Source organism: Sus scrofa, chromosome 5, assembly GCF_000003025.6.
Source record: "Sus scrofa isolate TJ Tabasco breed Duroc chromosome 5, Sscrofa11.1, whole genome shotgun sequence".
Lineage (NCBI taxonomy): Eukaryota > Metazoa > Chordata > Mammalia > Artiodactyla > Suidae > Sus > Sus scrofa.
Window position 1 is genome coordinate 44,408,158 of NC_010447.5, and position 23,101 is coordinate 44,431,258.

General features: G+C 39.3%; 1 protein-coding gene across 6 annotated transcripts in view; it reads right to left on the minus strand.

Annotated features, from left to right (window-relative positions):
• Positions 1-23,101, minus strand: part of FAR2 (fatty acyl-CoA reductase 2) — a 172,699-nt gene that overhangs the window by 21,350 nt on the left and 128,248 nt on the right. For 5 of the 6 annotated variants that reach the window (XM_021092128.1, XM_013988334.2, XM_013988335.2 and 2 more), the window contains 3 exons: positions 14,234-14,409; positions 12,252-12,431; positions 913-1,090 (listed from right to left, as the gene is read on the minus strand). In XM_021092128.1, the coding sequence (XP_020947787.1) occupies positions 913-1,090; positions 12,252-12,431; positions 14,234-14,409 (534 nt within the window). The remainder of the gene's footprint in view (positions 1-912; positions 1,091-12,251; positions 12,432-14,233; positions 14,410-23,101) is intronic. The other variant, XM_013988336.2, reaches the window with a different exon arrangement.

Sequence of the window (23,101 nt, forward strand, 5' to 3'; positions counted from 1 at the left end):
ATTTCTTGAAAATCGTAAGAGCCATAGCTTTCTAACTATTCCCTATCTATCTATCTTAGCTTGCTTACAGATGTTAGAGGAAAGATTCTATTTAGGAGCGGTTGGAGAAAAATGTCTTTTCGGTTTGTCCCCTAAGTCCTTAGGAAGTCAACTGATCTTATTATGTCTATTTCTTTATCTGTGGAAGTCAAAATGTATGTGTAAAATGGGACAGAGGGGAGAGACGCTGAAGGGATTAATATCTGCTGAGCCTTTTACCAGGGACCAGGCACTGCACCAAGCACTCCTCATACATCTTCTCATTTGATCAACCCTTAAATGGGATTAGACAGTGGGTGGGATTAGCCCAGTTTTATAGATGCAACAACTCAAAAGGCTCCATGTCAGTCAGTAAGGGAGCTCAGATTTATCTGTCCTAAAAGCTTCACAGAATTGCTTTAAAGAAGATGGTAAAATTCAAAATACTTTCAAAATGATATAGCAGCATACAGGGATAAAAAAATGATTCCTCAACTGAGGTCTTTCTGTGAGTTCTGTGATTCCTATTTACCCTGGCAGTGGTACACACTACCAATTTGGCCACCAGGAACACTCTGGTATATTTAAACTATAGTGGGGAAGCCAAGAACTAAAACTATTTCCCATGGGAATTTTGAGACTAGAGCTAATAACAAGCTAATTTAAGATTTCCACCCAACTCCAGGACAGTCAGTGGAACTCCCAGAGGAGCCCCATGCTGGATAAATCTTCAAATAAATGTGGACTTTGGTCTTAATACAGTGGGTTCATGTTTGATTTGATGCACTCAGCTGTACATTCTGAAAAGGGGGGAAGAAAAAGACATCGGGAAGTAACTGGGCTGGAAGGATGCTGGTTTGGAGCAAAGCATGGAATCCAGACAGGTAGGCTTACCGGGAAAGGCTCCTGCCAGGTTGCTCCCACGATGGAGGGCCGTATGATGGCGATGTTGATGTTCCCACTCTCCTGCTGTACCACCATCTCTCCCAAGGCTTTGGTGTAGGTGTACGTATTGGGCCGATCCCCGATCAGCTTGGGTGTGATCTCATCAATAATAGCATCATCTAACCACCTGAAGGGAGTCAGAGTAAAAAAGCATTCTAGGAGTTCCCACCATGGCACAGTGGGTTAAGAATCTGACGGCAGCAGCGTGGGTCACTTGCAGAGGTGCAGCTTTAATCTCCCACCCAGCACAGTGGGGTAAAGGATCTGGTGTTGCCACAGCTGCTGCTCATCTTCAATCCCTGACCTGGGAACTTCCATATGCCATGGGTGTGGCCATGAAATTAAAAAAAAAAAGTAACATGTTGGACAATAGACCCAAAAGAACTTGTGAGACACCAACATCAAACAAAACTTCCACTTTCTAGCTTGAGTTTAGGAATTTGGAACTCTTGGAGGACACAAATGCTTGAGTATGCCTGTCCAAATGATGCCTGATGGGTGAGTTTCTTGCCCTCCTCTGCTCAGCCCAACCTTCCAAGTTGAATCCACAGCCTCCCTCCTTGATAGAGTAACCTAACAGCTATGCAATCTGCTACTTGATTACTGAGACTCAATCTCTCATCTTCAATTATTTCCTCTCCCACAGGTACAGAGGTACATGCATTGAACGTGTTGTGAATGTCATGTGCCCCGCAGTCATGTGCCCCGCAGCAGGCTAGCCAGCTGCTGTGGTCATGGACTTGAGAGGCTGTCATCCAAGATATGTCAGTGTTGTCCAGGTACAACCTAGGGCACCAGTCTTGACACTCTCAACTGGGAATTTTTAAAATTCTACTCACAGTGAGAAGCAACTACATTTAGCAGACTTACAATCTGTTTTAGCCAATACATGAACTGTATTTGGAAGGTCTGTTTAGAATCTGTGCTAATAATAACTTAGTAATCATTTCCAGAGATTTCCAATGAGTTCTGAAGTGCTCTAAGAACTATTAAGAGTCTGTCAAGTACTATAGTACTCTGAAGCAGTTTTGATAAGAGTGACCATTGGATACCTCTACTTACAAGAAGACCTATATCACAAATACTAGTTACCATGGCAACAGCCTCAACTTTTTTAAAAAAAGATGGCAGCACTATTATGATAATCCCAAAGTCTATCTACTCTTCTCTGAGAGTAATGAAATTATTGTCAATTAAATCATGTCTCTCTTAGCTGATAGATTTGGTTAAATTTTTGATATATAACATAGTTTTGGAAAATTAGGCCATCTGAATATGTCAGTGTGATTTTGTTTTTGTTTTTTTTTTGGTCTTTTTTAGGGCTATACCCATAACATATGGAAGTTCCCAGGCTAGGTGTCCAGTTGGAGCTGCAGCTGCCAGCCTACACCACAAGCCACAGCAATGCCAGATGCAAGCTGCGTCTGCAATCTATACCACAGCTCATGGCAACGCCGGATCCTTAACCCACTGAGTGAGGCTGGGGATCAAACCTGCATCCTCATGGTTACTAGTTGGGTTCGTTACTGCTGAGCCACAATGCGAATTCTATCAGTGTGATTTTTATAATCTATATGTTTGGTACATTTATTCCTGTTTTAATGGACCAAGCACAGTCATACTATTTTGATTGCAGAAAAATCTTAGCAATTATCTTTTTGCTCCCATGACAAACTGCTGAGAATTTAAGATGTGCTGAATGCCAAGACTTATTCAGAAACATAATTCTCAAGTTCAATAACTCTCATTTGATATTGGAGAAGAACATGAGCACTGCCTCTGATGGTTTGGTTTTCCTAGCTCTGCTGCCACTAGTGCTTAGTGTCCTGAAGTCCCTAGAATTCAAAACAACTGCAAATACTTAGAAAAACAGAAGATATTTCAATTGTATGGTCACCTGAGGGTTGGGAGAGAGTAAGGGATCATGCAGGTACCTCTTCATCTTTATAATAATGTATCTCTTCTCATTTGTGGGTCACCAGTGAATTGATTGACCTGAGAACATTTTTTTCCACTTGCGAAAACATACAGGTTACAAAAACTGGGTAAGAAGAAATACAGCCTAATTTCAATAAGGCTGTAAAGAATTTAGTGAGTTAGCTTGTCTTAGAAAATATTAGTTTCATTAGGTTTCTAAGAACATAAAGCAAAAGAAGTTATAGTGTTCTGTAGATGGCGTGTCTCCAATATTTGTAGTTCCACCTATATTCAATTAAATTATCTTGTTTCCTCCATTTTCACTTGTGAAAAATGGCAATAACTACATCTGTCCTAAATTTTTAGGTTACCATAAGGACAAACAAGAATATTTACAACTGCACTGAAAGCTATTTGATCAAACAAAATGAGCCAACAAATCTAAAACATTCTTATTTTAAGTGAAACAATCAAGGAGCATACAAAGGTAATAGCTGGTTTGAAGATTTCTTTTCTAAAGCAGCCAAACAGACCATATCTCATCTAGCCACTTCCTGGGTTCAAAGAGGAGATGAGTGTAAGAGATATGTATATCCATTGATTGAGTGAGGCTCTTTTCAGGACCTAAAATTGGTTCATGCCCTTCTTTACCAAAGTTTGATTTGCTGCTGTTGCTTGTTTTTCCAACAGTAAATAAGTTAGCATGGAAAAAAGACACCATATAAACCAACTCAGGAAGATGTCTGAACCCATAGGTTCCAAATTCCAAACTTCTACTGAAATAACTTCAAAAGCAGCAAAAAGTTATTGAAGATTTCAGAAGTCTGTGTGTGTGTGTCTCTCTCTCTCTCTCTCTCTCACACACACACACACACACACACACGCGTGCGCGCGTGCATGCGCAATTTATTCTAAATATTACTGTTTTTTTGATTTGAATCTTATTTAATCAATCTAATATCATTAATCATTTCATAATTTATGTATTTATTGAATGAAATAGCAAGAGGAATATGTATCTTTCCTAATTTTCTCTTACAAAATAAGCAGTGCAAGTTGAATGGTCTATCAGGAAAAGCTTTCTGGGGAGTAAATACTGGACACACTGCCTCATGGTTACATTTGCCCTCTTCTCTCAACTGGATTATGTCCTTCCTTGATTATGGCAATTATCATGCCCTATGCTCTTGCTCATTGTCTGTTTCCTCACTTTACCATGAGTCAAGCAGAGCAGAGATTATGTTTTTGTTTTTGTTTTTTTAATCTCTGTGTCCAATGACCTTTCTGCCTTAGGAATGAGTTATGTTATTCAGTAAATGCAATAATTTTTTTTTTTGTCTTTTTGCCTTTTCTAGGGCTACTCCTGGGGCACATGGAGATTCCCAGGCTGAGGGTCTCATTGGAGCTGTAGCCGCTGGCCTACACCACAGCCCCAGCAACGCAGGATCCGAGCAGCGTCTGCGACCTACACCACAGCTCACGGCAATGCTGGACCCTTAACCCATTGAGCAAGGCCAGGGATCAAACCCGCAACCTAATGGTTCCTAGTCAGATTCGTTGACCACTGTGTCATAATGGGAACTCCTATGTTCTTTTTTTTTTTTTTTTTTTTAATTTTAAGGGACACACCCATGCATATGGAAGTTTCCAAGCTAGAGGTTGAATGGGAGCTGCAGGTGCCAGCCTATGCCACAGCCACAGTCAACATGGGATCCAACCTTGTCTGTGGCATACACTGCAGCTCACGGCAACGCTGGATCCTTAACCCACTGAATGAGGCCAGGGATCGAACCTATGACTTCATGGATACTAGTCAGGTTTGTTACCCCTGAGCCACAACAGGAACTCCCAGTTTATGCTCTATAGAAGGTTTGGGCAGCTAAGATGGACAATAAGAGAGAATAGGTGAACTCAGAAGGAGATGGGACTGTAGGGAGACTATAAATATACGAGAGGGGATGTCTCTGCAGAGAATGAAGGAAAATTGGAAATTAAAGTATCCCCTAGCAGCAGAAAAAAGTGCTGGGAAGCTTAAAGGTTAAATGTTGACCAACTTCAGTTTGGCAGAGATGGCTTCAGAGTAAATTTAACTGGCTTCAAAATAAATTTGAATCTTTTACTGAGGAGAAGGGTGTATCCGAGAGCCTAAGGCTTGTGGTAACTTGGCCTCTGTATTTCCCTGTGGACATCTATTGAGCACCTATTCCTGCTCAAATGGCCTGATAACATGAAAATTATTCAGTTTGTTTAAAAAACAACTTAACCCTGCTCTGGTTCACTAAAGTCTGGTAATATTAAAAGTTATACAGAATTTTCAATGTTTTATTGGCTGCATAGGTGTCATCTTAATGCTGTAGCAATCCTGACAATAAAAGCATAAGCACTAAAATTAGCTTTTTCCTTTTCCCTAGAACGAACACTCTTAGTTTTAACAACGTGTTCTTCAGCACAAAAGGCTTAACTACTCTCCAACATTTGACCTCTTTTCCAATTTCCCAAAGGGAAATTCCTGGGGCTTCTGTTACTGGGGCTGCTGCTGTCAGCTGCAGGACTCCTCCTTCTCCTGATTCTCACAGTCTTTACCTGCAGCTGATTGCAATTAGTATTTGATTCAAGAAACACCTGTTTCTGTTTCACCTGGCACATCAGCTGTGTCCTCTGGTGGCCAGGTAGCTTAAAAAGTGTGAATTTTGGAGTTCCCGTTGTGGCGCAGTTGTTAACGAATCCGACTAGGAACCATGAGGTTGCGGGTTTGATCCCTGCCCCTGCTCAGTGGGTTAAGGATCCGGCGTTGCCGTGAGCTGTGGTGTAGGTTGCAGATGCGGCTCGGATCCTGCGTTGCTGTGCCTCTGGCGTAGGCCGGCAGCTACAGCTCCGATTAGACCCCTAGCCTGGGAACCTCCATATGCCATGGGAGCGGCCCAAGAAATGGCAAAAAGACAAAAAAAAAAAAAAAAAAAAAAAAAACTGTGAATTTTAATAAGTACAAATCAACCAGGCTGGATTAAACCATCTAGAAATTGAAAGACAACACAAAATGAGGGGAGAGGGTAATCAATTATTGGAATATGAATGAACCTTATTTCAAATGAAAACTTAAATGAAGAAAAGCACCTTAAGGCACTATTTCCCAAATGTGATTGTTCAACCACTGAATCAGTCCTTAGGGGTGAGAGTCTGATAATCTGGTGATCCTTATGGTCAAATTGGGAAATCACTAATTTAAAATCACGCCACTACACAAGATGAAGTTATTAAGACTTGAATAGGAGTTCCTGCCGTGGTGCAGCAGAAATAAATCCAACTAACACCCACGAATGTGAGTTCAATCCCTGACTTTGTTCAGTGGGTCGGAGAATCTGCCATGAGCTGTGGTGTAGATTGCACACATTGCTCAGATCCTGCATCGCTGTGGCTGTGGTATAGACAGACAGCTGTAACTCAGATTAGACCCCTACTCGGAACTTCCATATGCCATAGGTGTGGCCCTAAAAACAAACAAACAAAAACAACAAAAAAACACCCCCAAAAGGACTTCAATACATTGAGACAGCTCTCAAAAAGGCATTGCTTCTTGGAGCACAAATTTCAATAAAATTTGAAGTTTAAAGGAATAAAGTCCCTGGCACTATGGATGTAAGGTAAGTCCTGACAATCATATACCTTTTTTTTTGGCTGCACCCATAGCATATGGAAGTTCCTAGGCCAGGGATAGAATCTGAGCAGCAGCTGAAGCCTATGCCACAGCTGGAGCAATGCCAGATCCTTAACCCACTGTGCTGAGTGAGCGAGGGATTGAACCTTCACCAGCACGGAAACAAGACAGATCGTTAACCTGCTGTGCCACAGCAGGAACTCTGATCATGCATGTTCTAATCTGATAATGGGTAAAGTATGTGCAACCCCATAGACAAAGCAGTAGTCGCATCCTATTGGTTTTTCTCTCCCTAGACACATAGGTGTTTTCTATGTCTGCTGCCACTTTGAAAGTTCTAGTCCTCCTCACCACTCCATCCTAGGTAATGGCTCTCCCTGACTCTGGAGACTCCCCATGCTCATTTGCCTCCATCCCCCATGACCATATTAATATTCCTAAAGCTCAGTTTCATCAAAGTCTTCCCTTGATTAAAACAAAATGAAACAATATAATCAGAGATTATTATACTACATGAAATAAGTCAGAAAGAGAAAGACAAATACCATATGATATCACTTACATGTAGAATCTAAGATATAGCACAAATGAACCTATCTACAAAACAGAAACAGATCATGGATAGGGAGAACAGACTTGTGGATGCTGGGGGGAAGGGGGAGGGAGTGGGATGGGCCCAGAGTTTGGGTCGGTAGATGCAAACTATTACATTTAGGATGGATAAACAACAAGGTCCTATTATACAGCACAGGGAATGATATCCAATCTCTTGGGATAGACCCTGATGAAAGATAAAATAAGAAAAGGGAATGTGTGTGTGTGTGTATATATATATATATATACACACACATATATATATATAAAATAGCATATATGTATATAGATGTGTGTGTGTGTGTATATATATATATACACACACACATATATAAAATAGCATATATGTATATAGATGTCACTTTGCATACCAGAATTTGGCACAACATTGTAAATCAACTATATTTTAATAAAAAAACTGAAACAACCAAAATCCTGTGCGTGTGCATGCATACACACACACACACACACACACACACACACACAGACCTCTTTCAATGGACTCCCATTGCCTACAGAATTAAATAAAATCCTCTGCATGATACTGAAAATGTCCAGAGTATGACTCCAGTATCTTTCTAACTGATCTCTAATAGCTTCCCTACACATATGTGATGACAAAATGGACTTTACAGTTCCACCCAGGCATGCCCCAGGATTTCCTCCTCCATTGCCTCCTAGTGCCCCATCTGACCTATCCCCACTGTACATAGTCTTCCAAGTCTATGTCCCATGCCTGTCTTTATAGAGCCTTCCCACCACCTCCAGTACCATGAAATTGATCGTTTTCTCTCCTATAGCCCATAGATATTCTACCCTGTTCAGATGTGAGCTGAAAGAAGGGAGGTGCTGGGCTGTGGGATGGACAGAACACATGGTGGGCTGAGAAGAAGGGGGGCAAGGGTGGTGGGGGTTGTGTCTGGTTCATGGTCCCATTCCCCTTTGTTAACAGCACTGAGAAGGATCTCTTCAGCCTGCATAATCAGGAAAGTTCTCCTTGACAGCACAGCCTATATCTTAAGAAACCACTGTTTAATCTTTGACACAGCCAAGTATGTGCATATACTGGAAAGATCATAACCACATGGCCAGAATGATGTGGTCATCGGGAAAAATCATGTCTCTGTGACTTACTAGCTGAGAGACTTCTGAAGGATTACTTAACCCCCTTGCTCCGTGGGTTAAGGATCTGGCAATGCTGTGAGGTGTGGTGTAGGTCGCAGGCGTGGCTCAGATCCTGTGTTGCTATGGCTGTGGTGTAGGCTGGCATCTGTAGCTCTGACCCCTAGCCTGGGAACCTCCATATGCCACAGATGCAGCTCTAAAAAGACCCCACCCCCCCAAAAAAAGAAGAAAATGAGGGTTATTTTAATGTTAAGAAAATGACAGTGGCTAGACCCCATAGCATTATTGTTAATAAAAATTTCCAAGGGAAATAGAATCCTAGAAGTCTTAGAAAGTAATTTATTTTTTTAATTAACTTATTTTTTTCTTTTTATGGCCACACCTGCAGCATATGGAAGTTCCCAGGAGCTGAAGATGAGGCCTACACCACAGCCATGGGAATGCCAGATCCTTAACCCACTGAGTGAGGCCAGGGATCGAACCTGCATCCTTGTGGACACTATGTTGGGTTCTTAACCTGCTGAGTCACAATGGGAACTCTGGAAAGCAATTTTATTTTAACTACAGGCCAATTAAAAAATAGAGAAGAAATTGGAGAAAAATATTTTCTTAAAACACAACAACCAAACCTGGATTTAGATGTCTTAATATTTTTTCAGAATAACTTCAACACTATTTGTCACTCTGAAACTTCAGAAGACGTCAAACAGTCATGAACAACGGTTTCGCTGGTGAGGAGCTGCAAGGCTTTATTCGAAACACTATTTCAAACTTAAACACAGATTTTATTCAAAGTTTAAGAGGAGACAAGGATAAGATGTGGGTATATAGGTGTTTTACACACAAGACTTCACATCTCCAAATATCAGCTTGCTATGGAACTGTCATCTATTCTTGCTTTATCTAAACAAAGAACAAGAAAAAATCCCAGCCAGGGCAATATGAGCAATGATCATTCAGTTCTGTCAAAAACTTTTCATTCATTCAGCAAATATTTGAGTCCCTACTATGTGTAGGCATAGGCCAACAAGAAGGAGCAAGAGACATCCTCCTCCTTTGAGGAGCTTGTCCACTGGAGAACAAACAACCAGAGGTTTAGAGTGGCCTATGCTGAGCTCAATGATGAAGGTAAGCACCATTGGCAAACAGCCACCTGAGCCCAATGGCTTTCAGGGGAGAGCTTTGATGTCTGATTAGGAGCTCATCAGGGGAAGCAGAGGTGGAAGCATTTCCAGAAAGAGAAACCCCATAAGCAGAGGCAGAAGAGGTGAGAGAGAGAGAGAGGGGTGTAAGTACTTCCATGTGACTGCAGCACAAATGTATATGTGTGTGTGTATGTATGTGTGCTGGGAGGGGTGATGCTGGACAGGAGGTCCTGAGTATAACATTTTTATTTTCTTTTTAGGGCTGCATCTGTGGCATAAAGACATTCCCCGGCTAGGGGTCAAATTATGGCCACAGGTGCAACCTACGCCACATCTTGTGGCAACCCCAGGTCCTCAACCCACTGAGTGAGGCCAGGGATCCATCCCACATCTTCATGGATACTAGTCACATTCTTAACCTGCTGAACCGCAAAGGAACTCCTGAGTATAACAATTTTTTTTCTGTTGTTCTTAGGGCCACACCTGTGGCATAGAGAGGTTCCCAAGCTAGAAGCTGAATTGGAGCTGTAGCCACTGGCCTACACCACAGCCTTAGCAACGTGGGATCTGAGCCATGTCTGCAACCTACACCACAACCCATGGCAAGGCTGGATCCTTAACCCATTGAGCAAGGCCAGGGATCAAACCCTCATCCTCACGGATACTAGTCAGATTTATTTCCACTGCACCACATGGGAACTCCTTTGAGTATAACATTTTGAATAAATACATTGGGTAATGACGGTTCTTCCTATTTAAAAAACAAAAACAAAAACCTTAGTTTCCTAATTGCATTCAAAACATATTCTGTCGAGGCAAAATATAATTATATTCCTAGTTCCCTTTGGCCATCTATATATTTTGAAATACTTGTTCTCCTTGGAGAGCCATTCAGGACAGATATAACCATGGTACAAATGTCAATTACAGTTTGATCATCAGTCATGAAGCCATTACCTGTCTTTACCAGTTGACATGTAGTAGGGAGTGTGGGAAGTGCTGAATGCCTGGTGGTAAATCAGCTCCTCTGGGAGGTGAGCTCATTCCTTGAAATCTGGGGGGTTTTAGTGTCTGGAGACAGTTTGGGAAGCAGGAAATGGTATGGAATTCCTAAAAAGCCTCTTACCTGGGTGAGCTGAATCTCCACTTCCTACCTCTTCTCTCTCGTGACCTCTCAGAGACCTCTTCCTTCCTCCTCAAATCGTGTTAAGGTCAGGGGTTAGAGAGTTAATAGTGGAAGAAGTTTCTGGAACTTCAGTGGCAGGGTCTGGAATCAAAGGAGGTCTGCTCCTTTCCTGGGCTTATCACATCCAGAAATACCACATTTACCAAGAGATAACAGTGTACAGGGTGGCTAAATGGCAAACAAATCAAGTCCATCCTGAAAACACACCCAGGCTCTAGACAGCCACCGTTCTGCACTGACTGTGGCATCTTTTCTCCAAATAGCCTAACAAACTCTAGACTCTGAAAGGTTCCTTTGAACCAATTAAGCAGCTCACCATTTATTAGCAACTTTTAACAACTCCCAGCTCCTTTAGGTGACTTTCATTTTTCTTTGTCCTGGATCTTTTTAAATGACAGGTAAAAATATCTATTCTCAGAGCTGTATGAGATAAAAATGTTTGACCTGAAGGGAATAAACTCTTGGTTCAGCTAAAGCTTCATTTTTAAAGAGAATATCTTCAATAGAAATGCAGTATTATAAGAAATTAAAAATCTGATGAATTCACTGTGAAATGGTATATTTTCTCCCCTATAATACTTTTTATGCAGATTCTTTTTTTAAAAAGACAAGACATGATCAACTTGGTAAACAGAAGAAGGAAGCGGCAGAACAGAGAAACATACTTGTTCTGAGGCCGGGTCATGTCTTAAGGAGAAAGCAGTTCCCATTAGTTGGCAAAAAGAGAAAAAAGCTAGACCTCTATTTCTCCTACATAATAATACAGTAAGCATAGTGCCTTTCAGCTGAATAGGTCAAGAGAGATACCTTCTGCCATATTTGAAGTGTGGGGGACATCCCTCTCTCTATTCATTCTTCTTTATTAACCATGTTTTTTTTTTCTTTTTTAAGGCCACACCTGTGGCATATTCAAGTCCCTGGGCTAGAGGTCAAATTGGAGCTACATGCCACAGCCATGGCAAAGCCAGATCCGAGCCACATCTGTGTCACAGCTTGCGGCAACATCAGATCCTTAACCTTCTGAACATCAAGGCCAGGGATCAAAACCACATCCTCATGGATACTAGTCAGGTTCTTAACCCGCTGAGCCACAAGGGGAATTCCCTTTTTTTTAGGCCCACCTGCGGCATATTCACTTTCTGATTAACTGCTACTAAACACACCCTAGCACTGCAATAACTGCCCTATATAAATTACTTAGAACCATAAGGATGGGCACTATTAGTAGCCCCATTTTACAGATGAAGGAACGAAGGCTCAGAGAGGCTTAATTTGCTCAAAGTCACACAGCGAGTAAGTTGCAGAACTTTTGCCAGTCTGATGCCAAAACATGTCTTCTGAATGTTTTATGCTCTATATTATACTTCCTTTATCTAGTAGCAAGGTTGAGTTCATTATGAAGTGAGAAACCACTTCCATGTAAAGTATTTTCAAGTACCTCATGTAGTCATAGACTACTTCATACAGCTTTTCTGTAGGACTTTTCTACCCCATCACCAAGAACTATATTCCCCACCAGGGACAGAAGGAACAGCAAGGACAGGTAGCTAAAGCTAGCACCGTTCTGAAGCTGTCTCACTCTGTTACCTTAGAAATGAATGACCACAAAGAACCAAAGAGAACAGCAATCCACGTACCCTTTGCCGCCTCAGTTAACCCAACTTACTCCATGGAGTCGATGATTTTTTTTGGCTCCACCGGACATGGATAGATGACTTCATCGATGTGCTTCAGGTTACAGTTTGAAAAGGCAGTGGAGATGTGTATGAAGGCTTCCAGTTTTGGCATCTGACTGGCCATGAGCAACAGCTGCTGGGTAGCAGTGACGTTGAGCTGCACAGCATGTCTGGGGAAGATTGGGCAGAAGGAAATCCAGTGAGGTAACTCACAGCCCACCTTGCTGGAGCTGCACCCTCTCCAATAACTGGCATATCCATCTGGCGTTTGTGGCAGAATGGAGATTCCCAGGAGGAAAAGTATGGGTCATGGCCACATAGTGATGAGATATTGGGAATGTGTTTATACATTGATGATGTGTTCTATGCACATAAATCCTATTCATTGATGCATGGTGCATACTGCATTTAGAGGTTACGCGATTCTAAACCAACTGGAAGGAAAAACCACAGTCCTGTGAATTTATAAAAGGGCTTTTGAACAGCCATCAAAAGCATAAAAAACATAAATTAGGCACCTAACTTAAGTGGGAAAATTCAAATAAATCGGAGGAGAGCAACAGTGTATACAGAATGAGAAATATGTTTCCATGGCAAAGGTATAGGTCAGACAAAAAAAAAAAAAATGTGATGTCAAAATCTTTAACCTAATAGAATAGAAATCTATTTAAATATGACAATGAAATAGTTCTTTCTAGAAATGTTTGTTTTATACAATATCAAGAAACCTATTAATCTAATTCAAAAAGAGAAAAAATATATGATCATGTATCTATATTTTGAAAAGTTTAAAAAGGACATTCAATATGTATTTCGAGTTCAATTTTTATAAATTCACTAAAAGGAATAAAATAATTCAAAAACATATTTCAACTTGCTAGCCTGTATCATGCTTAATGGTAAAAAGTTAGGAGCACTGATTTTATTTTTTGCGTTTTTTAGGGCTGCACCCATGGCATATGGAGATTCCCAGGCTAGGGGTTGAATTGGGACTCTAGCCATTGGCCTATGCCACAGCTACAGCAACACCAGATCTGAGCTGCATCTGCAACCTACACCACAGGTCTCGGCAACCCCGGATTCTTAACCCACTGAGCAAGGCCAGAGATTGAACCTGCGTCCTCATGGATACTAGTCAGATTCATTTCTGCTGAACCATGACGGGAACTTCAGGAGCACTGATTTTAAAGTCAAAGCCAAGAAGGATGCCTACAATCACTATTTAACATTGCTCTCAAGCTCCAGTCTTATAACCGCAAAAGTAATCATAAATATATAATTGTATATCCGGAAAACAAACAGAAGCAGTTGAAAAAACAAACAAACCTGAGATGAGCAGTAATATAATTCAATAAGGTATCCATTTATAAGTTATATTAAAAATCACTACCTTTACTATATAGAAACAAAAATTTTTCATAACCTACGCACATCTGCTATGTGTCTAACAATTCTACATCTGGGAATTTACTCAAAGAAAAAGTACAAAGGTATATAAAAAAGTATGCACAGAGATGTTCATTGCAGAGTTGCTTATAATAGCGAAAAATGAAAACACTCCAAAAAACATTCACCACTACAGAACTGGTTGATCATGTTACACACATGTACAATGGAATGTGCTGGAGTCATTACAAATATAATAGGATATCAACTGACAATGAAAGATATCTAAAAATATAACTGAACAGGTTGCAAAACATCATTTTCAATATCTTGCCCTTTTTTGTAAAATTGCGCATAAATGTATTTTATTACGGATGCATAAAGAAAAATTGAAATGGATATTCTCCACAATATTAAATGGTTATCTCTGGATGGTAACATTTTGAAGAAGTTTTACTCCTTTGTATTTTTTTTTATTGATAATATCTCATTAAAAAAACTCCCAGAAACCATAAAGAAACTTACACACACGTGTATGCACACAGACAAGGATAATATAAGTCACAAGAGGGAAACAGGACTGTACCTCAGGTGGTCATCAAAGCGGACAGTGGCGGCACAGTGGAAGATGATGTTTGTATAGGAAAGAAGCTCCTGCATGTCCTCCTTGCTGATGGCAAAGTCACTCTGGTTGAGATCTGCAGAAATAGCTCTGATCTTCTCATGCACATTGGGACAGACTTCTTTGACTTTTTCAAACAGCTAAAGCATAAAGAGGAATCATCAAAGATGATCGCCATGATCACACTGTTCTTATTTTCACTGACTGGTTTCATTATAATTCTCAAAAATTGGTTACAGTTGTGATAATATGACAGCCATTTGCTTTAGTTCGTGCAATTCAGTCAGCTTAGTATAATTCCTGCTCCCCTTAATTTAATAAACATTTGGAAAAGTCAGTTCCAATAATGAATAAGGAATGCATTTTGGACTTTTTGTGCGGGATGAGGGAGTGGTAGTAAGCCATCTATATTCTTCCCCATCCTTTTTTCCCTTACAAGGCAGCTTCATGTTTACACATGGTGATTGCTTCCATTTCTGCCTGGGAAATAATGTTTTCAAAATTACCAGACTTTACACAGCCTTTACAAATTACCAGCAAAATTACCACTCTTTATGAAGGAGGTCTCAAGAGCACACGTTCAACATAACTTGAACGTGGCCCAGATTAACAACATGTCTTAGCAGCACAAACATTATTAGGAAATAACAAATTAAGCAAATTTGTATGGATAAAACAAATAAAAAGTCTATATAATCTCACTCTAATAAAAATGGCAGTTATTGTCTAGCTAATGTCTAGTAAGAGAAGTACTTAAGCTCATGTAGTTTTTATGGGATTTTAATTGCTTTCTAATATTCTAATTTATTTATAAAGGGAAAAGTAAAGAACACTGGCAATTTTAGCTTTTGTTATAGTTATTCAGATGGAACAGAAATCTCTACTTTCCCCTCCACATAGAAGTTCTCAGGTTAAATTGGTATTTTCCCCATTTTCTCAGATAATGATTTGAATGAAATGATCTTGGTTCCAACCTATTTTGATAAAATATTATTGGTATGGTATGTAATATTGGTATGTTATGCAAAAGTGAAGAAAAGTAAGGCTAAATGTTTGGAAAAATTAAGACCAGAGAAAATTAGTCAGGTTTTAATAGTAATATAGTAGCAGAGACAATCGTCTTCTCTTTAGCCCTAAAAGAATGTTTTCATCTGTTTCTTGATCCTTAGCAGCAGGCTCCTCTCCCTCAGAGATCTGCCCTAGGCTTTTCAGTTGAGTGATAACAAGTTGATCTCGAGTAGTCAGAGAAATCAAGTCTCATTTGTATCAGGCAAGACCATGTTCAGAAGCCATCCTGGAAATTTAATGAAGCTGACAAGGGAAGCGAATCAAATCCATGTATTGATCTGGCAAGATAACAGTTCTGTCTTTGAGCTACCATTTTTCTGCACTGTAGGGTCAGCCCTTTCAGTAGGGTATTACTATAATTCTGAAAGCAATTCAGAAGTTGGGTCAATCCTCAATGCTTTTTTGCTAAGTAGGGTTGATATAAGTTTGATAGAGTATTTGGGGGACATTTTCAACAAAGGTCATTCTGGTTCTTCCAGGAAGATGTGTAATAATAGCTCTTTAGTCTTGGTGGATCATAAGCTCGCTAGATATTTGCTTTCACAGTCAAATGTTTTCCATTATAACGTTCATGTTAATTGTACAAAAAACACATGTAAGATATTTTTGTATAAAATTTATGTAAAATTTCTCCAACTATCCTCCTTTTTAATAGCTGAATTTGTAGAATGCTCTTTTTTGAGTCTTCAGGATAGATTTATTTACAAGAAATTTTATTTATGGTTCTTTGGAGCCTTTGACTTTGGCCTGGGACGACTTCTGGCTGCTTGAGAGCATGATGTGGGAGGTAACTTCAACATCCCCCCTTCTACAGAAGGACTCCCCACAAGTGATGTGAGCTGCCATACATGGATTTTCTTTTGCCTTTGGTTTTTATGATTTCAGATGGGAGAGACAACTGTTATACCATGTTGTACTTTCAGACCATCTGTGCAATACTGAACAGTACTAAGATATCACATTTATAGCATTACTATTTTAGGAGATAATTAACATTTCAGGAAATAATGTCCCAATCTATTTTCTATTTATTGATTTATATTTTCAAATGGCAGGGCGTATCTGAGTTGAACAGAGTGTAATTTTTTTTCCTGGCCACACCCGCAGCATATGAAGTTCCTGGGTCAGGGACCGAATTCAAGCCGCAACTGCGAACTATACCACAGATGTGTGGCAACTTGGGATCATTAACCCACTGTGCTGGGCTGGAGACTGAACCTTCATCTCAGCAGTGACTCAAGCTGCTGCAGAGACAATGCTGGATCCTTAACCCACTGCACAACAGTGGGAACTCCCAGAGTGTATTTATTTATTTATTTTTACAGTTTAAGTTTTCTGATCCAGATGGTATTGCTCATGATGAGTTAAAATAAATCAGTGAATTGACTGCATCAGTACAACCACCATGCTAAGTGAGGGCCCTATTTTATAATATTAGCCATGCCTAACAGTATGACTTGCTTTGTCTGGAACCTCAGCACATGGCTAAAGCTTCTAACAAAATTATATTCTTTAAATGTTGCCACATCCTAAATGAGTGCGAGAGATCACAGCCAACTGCCACACAATAAATCTTTGCTTTTCAAGTGTTATCCATCAGGTGAACTATATTTGAATGACTAGTATGTATCGTAAACATATGTATCCTTGGACCCAATCCCATATTTACCAAATAATAAATTACTGAGGAATGCCCAGGAGTTTGCATTTGACATCAAGTTCCATAGTTGACTTTAACTAATCCCAAGATATGAACTTCTTGAGTTGGACTGTTAACACTGTTAAGTAATTGATGAACAAATCTGTATGACTCATTCCTTCTTTTAACTGCCCAGGGTAGTAACAAGGCATCAGTGCTTTTCAAAATGTGTAGGCATAAGAAAAATCTAAGGACAAATTAAATGTTCTTATTTCACCCTCAGAGATCTTGACTCAGTAGGTTTAGTTGTATTTCTTAACCATCTCCACAGATAGGTCTAATTGTCCAGGTACCACACTTAGAGAAACACTGACTCTGAAAGGTCATGTCCATTATGTATATATGTATGTATGTATTCATGTATTTATTTATTTGTCTTTTTTTAGGGCTGCACACACAGCATATGGAAGTTCCCAGGCTAGGGGTCGAATCAGAGCTATAGCCGCTAGCCTATACTATGGCCACAGCAATGTAGGATCCGAGCCACATCTGCAACCTATGACAGCTCACAGAAAAGCTGGATCCTTAACCCACTGAGCTAGGCCAGGGATCAAACCTACATCCTCATGGGTACTAGTCAGACTCTTTTCCACTGCACCACAATGGAAATTCCACATGTCCATCTAAAAATTCTGGGCTTAAATTTCCCCCTCTGGTTTGTAAACTGCTTGATTCTTGCTTATCTATATGCTTTAAAGAACCAAGTTCATGGAAATGACTCAAATTTTGCTTGTTAAACTGAAATTAATTACTGGAAGAACAGTAATAGAACCATAAACAGAAGCTTGACTCCTGAAACTGTCTGTTGTACTGGTGGCATGAAAGACAGAAGACACCTACTACTAAAAAAGAAGTAAAGTGTTCCCTGGGGTCATTGCCAAGGGGAATTGGAAAGGCTTAGAGCAGACCCCTTTCTTTTATAATAATGACAACACGAAAGGACAGATGAAATGATACAAATTGGTCCTCAATAGATACTAGTCTTTCTAAAAGTGGTTTGTTTGTGTATTTGTTTTTTGCTAATATGAGATATCGATTAAAGGTAAGAAAAAACAGGTGGAATAAAAATGAGTTAAGGGAGCTCCCGTAGTGGCTCAGCGGGTTACGAATCCAACTAGTATCCATGAGGATGCAGGTTCCCTGGCCTTGCTCAGTGGGTTAAGGATCTGGCATTGTCATGAACTTCAGGGTAGGTAGGAGACGCAGCTTGGATCTTATGTAGCTGTTGCTGTGGTATAGGCCTGCAGCTGCAGCTCCAATTCTACCTCTAGCCTGGTAACTTTCATATGCCATAAGTGCAACCCTAAAAAAGCAAAAAAAAAAAAAAAAAAAAAAAAAGAGTTAAGAAAAAAAATTCAAAAATTTCATTGAAAGACTACCAATAAAGAACTTAATGTAACTATTTTAGATTCTAAGACTCTATCATAATCCTTCTTACATATTCTTTAATAATTTTAATGACCTAGGACTGAGATTGTAAAGCACTGAATAACAACTGTCCACTTTGCACAGTGGACAAGCAGAGGAACTGCTGCTTTTCCATTTTAGGAAACTCTGTTCTTGACAGGAGAAGGACATGTTTCTGTGACCACTGAGAGATAACAGCTGGGAGGGGATCTAAGCATTTCAAACTGATAACAAAGCAATATATTTCTCTTGGAAAGTTTAGGAGTGTTCCATTCATTTGACATTACACAGGCAAGTATCTTTCTCTCTCTCTCTTGTTTTTAAACATGAGAGACTTTTCTATATACGGCAGTAGTTACTTATAGCCCAGAGGCAAGAAAGAAACTTTGAAAACCCTGAGTAAGAAAATTCACAGAAAGAGAAATTTTTTGGATTCAATAAACCCCTTGGCTATGACTTCTGTGGCTAGAAACAAAGACTGCATTTTTTTTTTTTTTGGCTTTTTAGGGCCACACTCACAGCACATGGAGATTCCCAGGCTAGGGGTCTAATTGGAGCTACAGCTGCCAGCCTATGCCACAGTCATAGCAACACCAGCTCTGAGCCACGTCTGTGACCTACACCACAACTCATGGCAACACCAGATCCTTAACCTGGCATTGGTTCATGGCCAGGGATCAAACCTGCAACCTCTCAGTCCCTAGTAGGATTTGTTTCTACTGCGCCACGACGGGAACTCTGAAGACTGCATTTTTATTAGAGGCAGGAATTGGGCAAGGAGTGGGGGGCATAACATTTACATAACGCTTTTGAAACAATATAGAGAGCCCTGAACTTGGACTTCTACAACAAACTTGTTATCCACAGGACCTCACTTGGGAGGCATCCAGGGCCTTAGGTCATTCCCTCTTGCAGATTACTGAAGGTAATGATATCTTTTCTAATCATTAGAGTCTTTGATCTTTATTCAGTTTACTGAATCCCTCTCTTCAAATATAATATGTGGTCACAATCGAGAGATTTTGGAAGCTAGCTCTTGAATAAGAAAGACATATATATATATATATATATATATATATATATATGAGATATATATATAAGTTGAGAACAGTTAACTACAAATAAGTGCATGAACATTAAGGCAAAAACCCACCATCACTTCCTTACATTACCATATCTAATGTAAATAATTCATAAGAATTCACAAAATCTGATTTTGCTAGTTCACTAACTTCCATAAGATATAAAGTATTAACCTAGAGGTTTTTACTGTTGTCATGTGGACCCCTTCTAAAGGACTATAAAGCAATATGTGTAGTACTGTTGTTGTCAAACTTTGGCATATGGTAAGGTTGCTTGGGAATTGGTTTAAAGAGACAAAAAAGAAAGAAAAAAAGAAAGAAAGAAACCCTTGTGTTCTGACCCTGGTGATTCCGACTCACTTCTGAGTTGAAGCTTGGGTATCTGTACTTTATACAAGCTCTCTAAGTGAGTCTAATACACACCAAGAGTGAGAACCACTGGTGCGTTGGAAAGATCTCAGGCTCTTTGGTGTCAAGAAGGCCAGGGTTGAATCCTACTTCTGTCCTGTATTAGCTGTGTGACTGGGACAAGTTACCTCTTGGGGCCTCAGAGTATTCATCTGCATATTTATCTAAAATGTCTGTCAAAAGACTATCTCATTCTGTGATCTCAGAGCAGTAATAATTCAGCATATATTCTGTTATTCTTTTTTCCTGCTTTTTTTTGAGTTTTATTGAGTTTTATTGAAAAATGATTGACATACATCATGGTGTAAGCTTACATTATACGGTATGGATGGTTTTATTTATACCTATCGTGAACTGATTACCACAATAGATTCAGCTAACATCCATCTTCTCATATAAATACAATAAATAGAAAAGGAAGAAGGAAACAGAAAAAGGAAAACAAATTTTCGTCTTGTGATGAGAACCCTTAGGATTTACCCTCAGCAGCTTTCCTATATATCATATATATTCTTCTATTCTTGAAAACAATTTTGCATTGAGCAAAATTTTATCTCATTTTACATAAGAATCTATAATAAATGCTCAAGGTGACACAAGGTTCAATTCAGCATTTTGTCAATGCTTTGTTTCCATACCACATATCAGTGGCACACAGTTCTTTAGAATAAGTACCTGGTTAGAGGAAGCAATTTCCTAGGAAGAGCCAATGCAATGCAGTGGGGCAAACGTGGGCTTTGGAGATAAAAGAACTGCATTTAAATTCTGCTTTGTCACTTCCTTGGTACTTCCTTGGATCAGTGACAACTTTCTTGGATTAATTTCTCACCTGTGAGGTAGCATTAAGGCATACCATAGAGTTTTGTGAGGATTAGAATAATAGAAATCAGATCACTAGCATAGTGGCTACCACTTAGTAGGTTTCTAATAATAGGAAAACTTCTTTCTGCTTCCACAGCAATACTCCATTTTTCAAAAGCTGCTAATCAGGCAGCTATGTAGGTGTGTGTATTTGAGTGTGTTGGGTCACCCCCAGGTTTTGGATTATACCATGTGATCCAAATACTCAGAAAACTTGAATATATTCCAGAGTCATGTTGAATCCTGTGGCTTGGTGACTTTCTAAGTGAAATCAGTACAGGCAATGTGAAGCTTTTAAGAAAAAGACTGGATGTGATTGGAAGAAATTTAAAAAGAAGGAAAGAAGCCAGGTGTGTGAAATCATGCCAGTGATTGAATTAACTAGGGAATGGTATTATAAAAGAAAACAAGAGACTGAGAAAGAAACTGCTTCTGGGTCTGGGACCTTAAGTATTTCCCAGGACAAAATCAATTTTAAAAGTTTTTTTTTTTTTTTTTTTTTTTTTACTTAAAAGGAAATAGTCCATAGAGGTGAGACTTAACATGCTTCACCTAATCTGAGTTCAGGAACTGTCAATCTCAGGACCACTTACACTCTTTTCAAAGTGTGTTTGTTAATCATGGGAAATTTAAATTCCTGGCAAGATTTGATTCCCTCTAGTTGTCCTAAATTGACAGAAGCCTCTCGCTTTTTGTGGGATTGTTAGTTTCTTAGGAAAAATAGAAACAGTAATGGAACAAAAATGATTTTGAGAGTTTAAAATGAAAACTTCTGTTTCCAATTGCCTTTGTCTTGGAGAGTTAACAGAATTATTAATAGGGACAGAGTAAAGGGCCAAAGTAGGTGATTAAATAGTTAATCCCACTGGGGGACAGAAAGTAGAGAAAAAAGTACGGGAGACCCCTGTAAATTAAAGATCACTTAGGCAGGCTTGCATAACAACAAATCCATGTAACAGAAACATGAGACATGCCCCCCAAACAACAAAACAATGGTAAAATGAGATCCACATCCTGCGCAGTGAAGTCAGTAAGTTAATGCTTCTAAGGACATGCTTGCTGCACACACTAAAGACAAAAATATATGGAAAGGTAACATTATACTGAAACCTGAGATGATTTATCACATTTTAGTATACGTTACCACCTTTTTGATCATTTCCAATATGCCATGACAATCCCAGTTTGACCATGTAGGGACAAGAAAACTCCCCTACCCAATATGGAAGAACAGATGATGATGAAAGCTTGATGTCTACTCAAGAATGAGGAAGAGTGCTCACTTTGGCAGCACATATAGTAACATTGGAATGATACAGAGAAGATTAGCATGGCCCCTGTGCAAGGATGACATGCATATTGGTAAAGTGTTCTATTTTTGACAAAGCTCCAAATTAGTAGAAGGAAAGAAATAATAAAGATTAGAGCAGAAATTAATAACATAGAGACAAAGAAAACAATTGAGAAGATCAATGAAACCAAAAGTTGGTTCTTTGAAAAGATCAACAAAATTGATTAACTAATAGCCAGATTCATCAAGAAAAAAAGGGAGAGGGTTCAAATCAATAAAATTAGAAATGAAAAAGAAGTTATAACTGACACTGCAGAAATACAAAGGATCCTGTGAGAATTCTAGAGCAACTGTATGACAATAAAATGAACAACCTAGAAAAAATGGACAGACTCTTAAAAAGGTACAACCTACCAAGACAAAACCAGGAAGAAACAGCAAATATAAATAGACCAATCACAAGTGCTGAAATTAAAAATGTGATTAAAAAACTTCCAAAAAAAAAACAAAAGTCCAGGACCTGATGGCTTCACAGCTAAGTTCTACCAAACATTAAGGGAAGAGTTAACACCTCTTTTTCTGAAACGTTTCCAGAAAATGCAGAGGAAGGAATGCTCCCAAGCTCATTCTATAAAGCCACCATTACCCTGATACCAAAACCAAAGATACCACACACACAAAAAGAAAATTACAAGCTAATATTACTGATGAACATAGATGCAAAAATCCTCAACAAAATATTAGCCAACCTCATACAAATATACATTAAAAAGATCATATACAATGATTAAGTAGGATTTATCCCAGTGACGCAAGGATTTTTCATTATCTGCAAATCTATCAGTGTGATACACCACATTAACAAACTGAAATATAGGAGTTCCCATCATGGCACAAATGGAAATGAATCTGACTAGGAACCATAAAGTTGCAGGTTTGATCCCTGGCCTTGCTCAGTGGGTTAAAGATCTGGTGTTGCCATGAGTTGTGGTGTAGGTAGCAGACGCAGCTCAGAT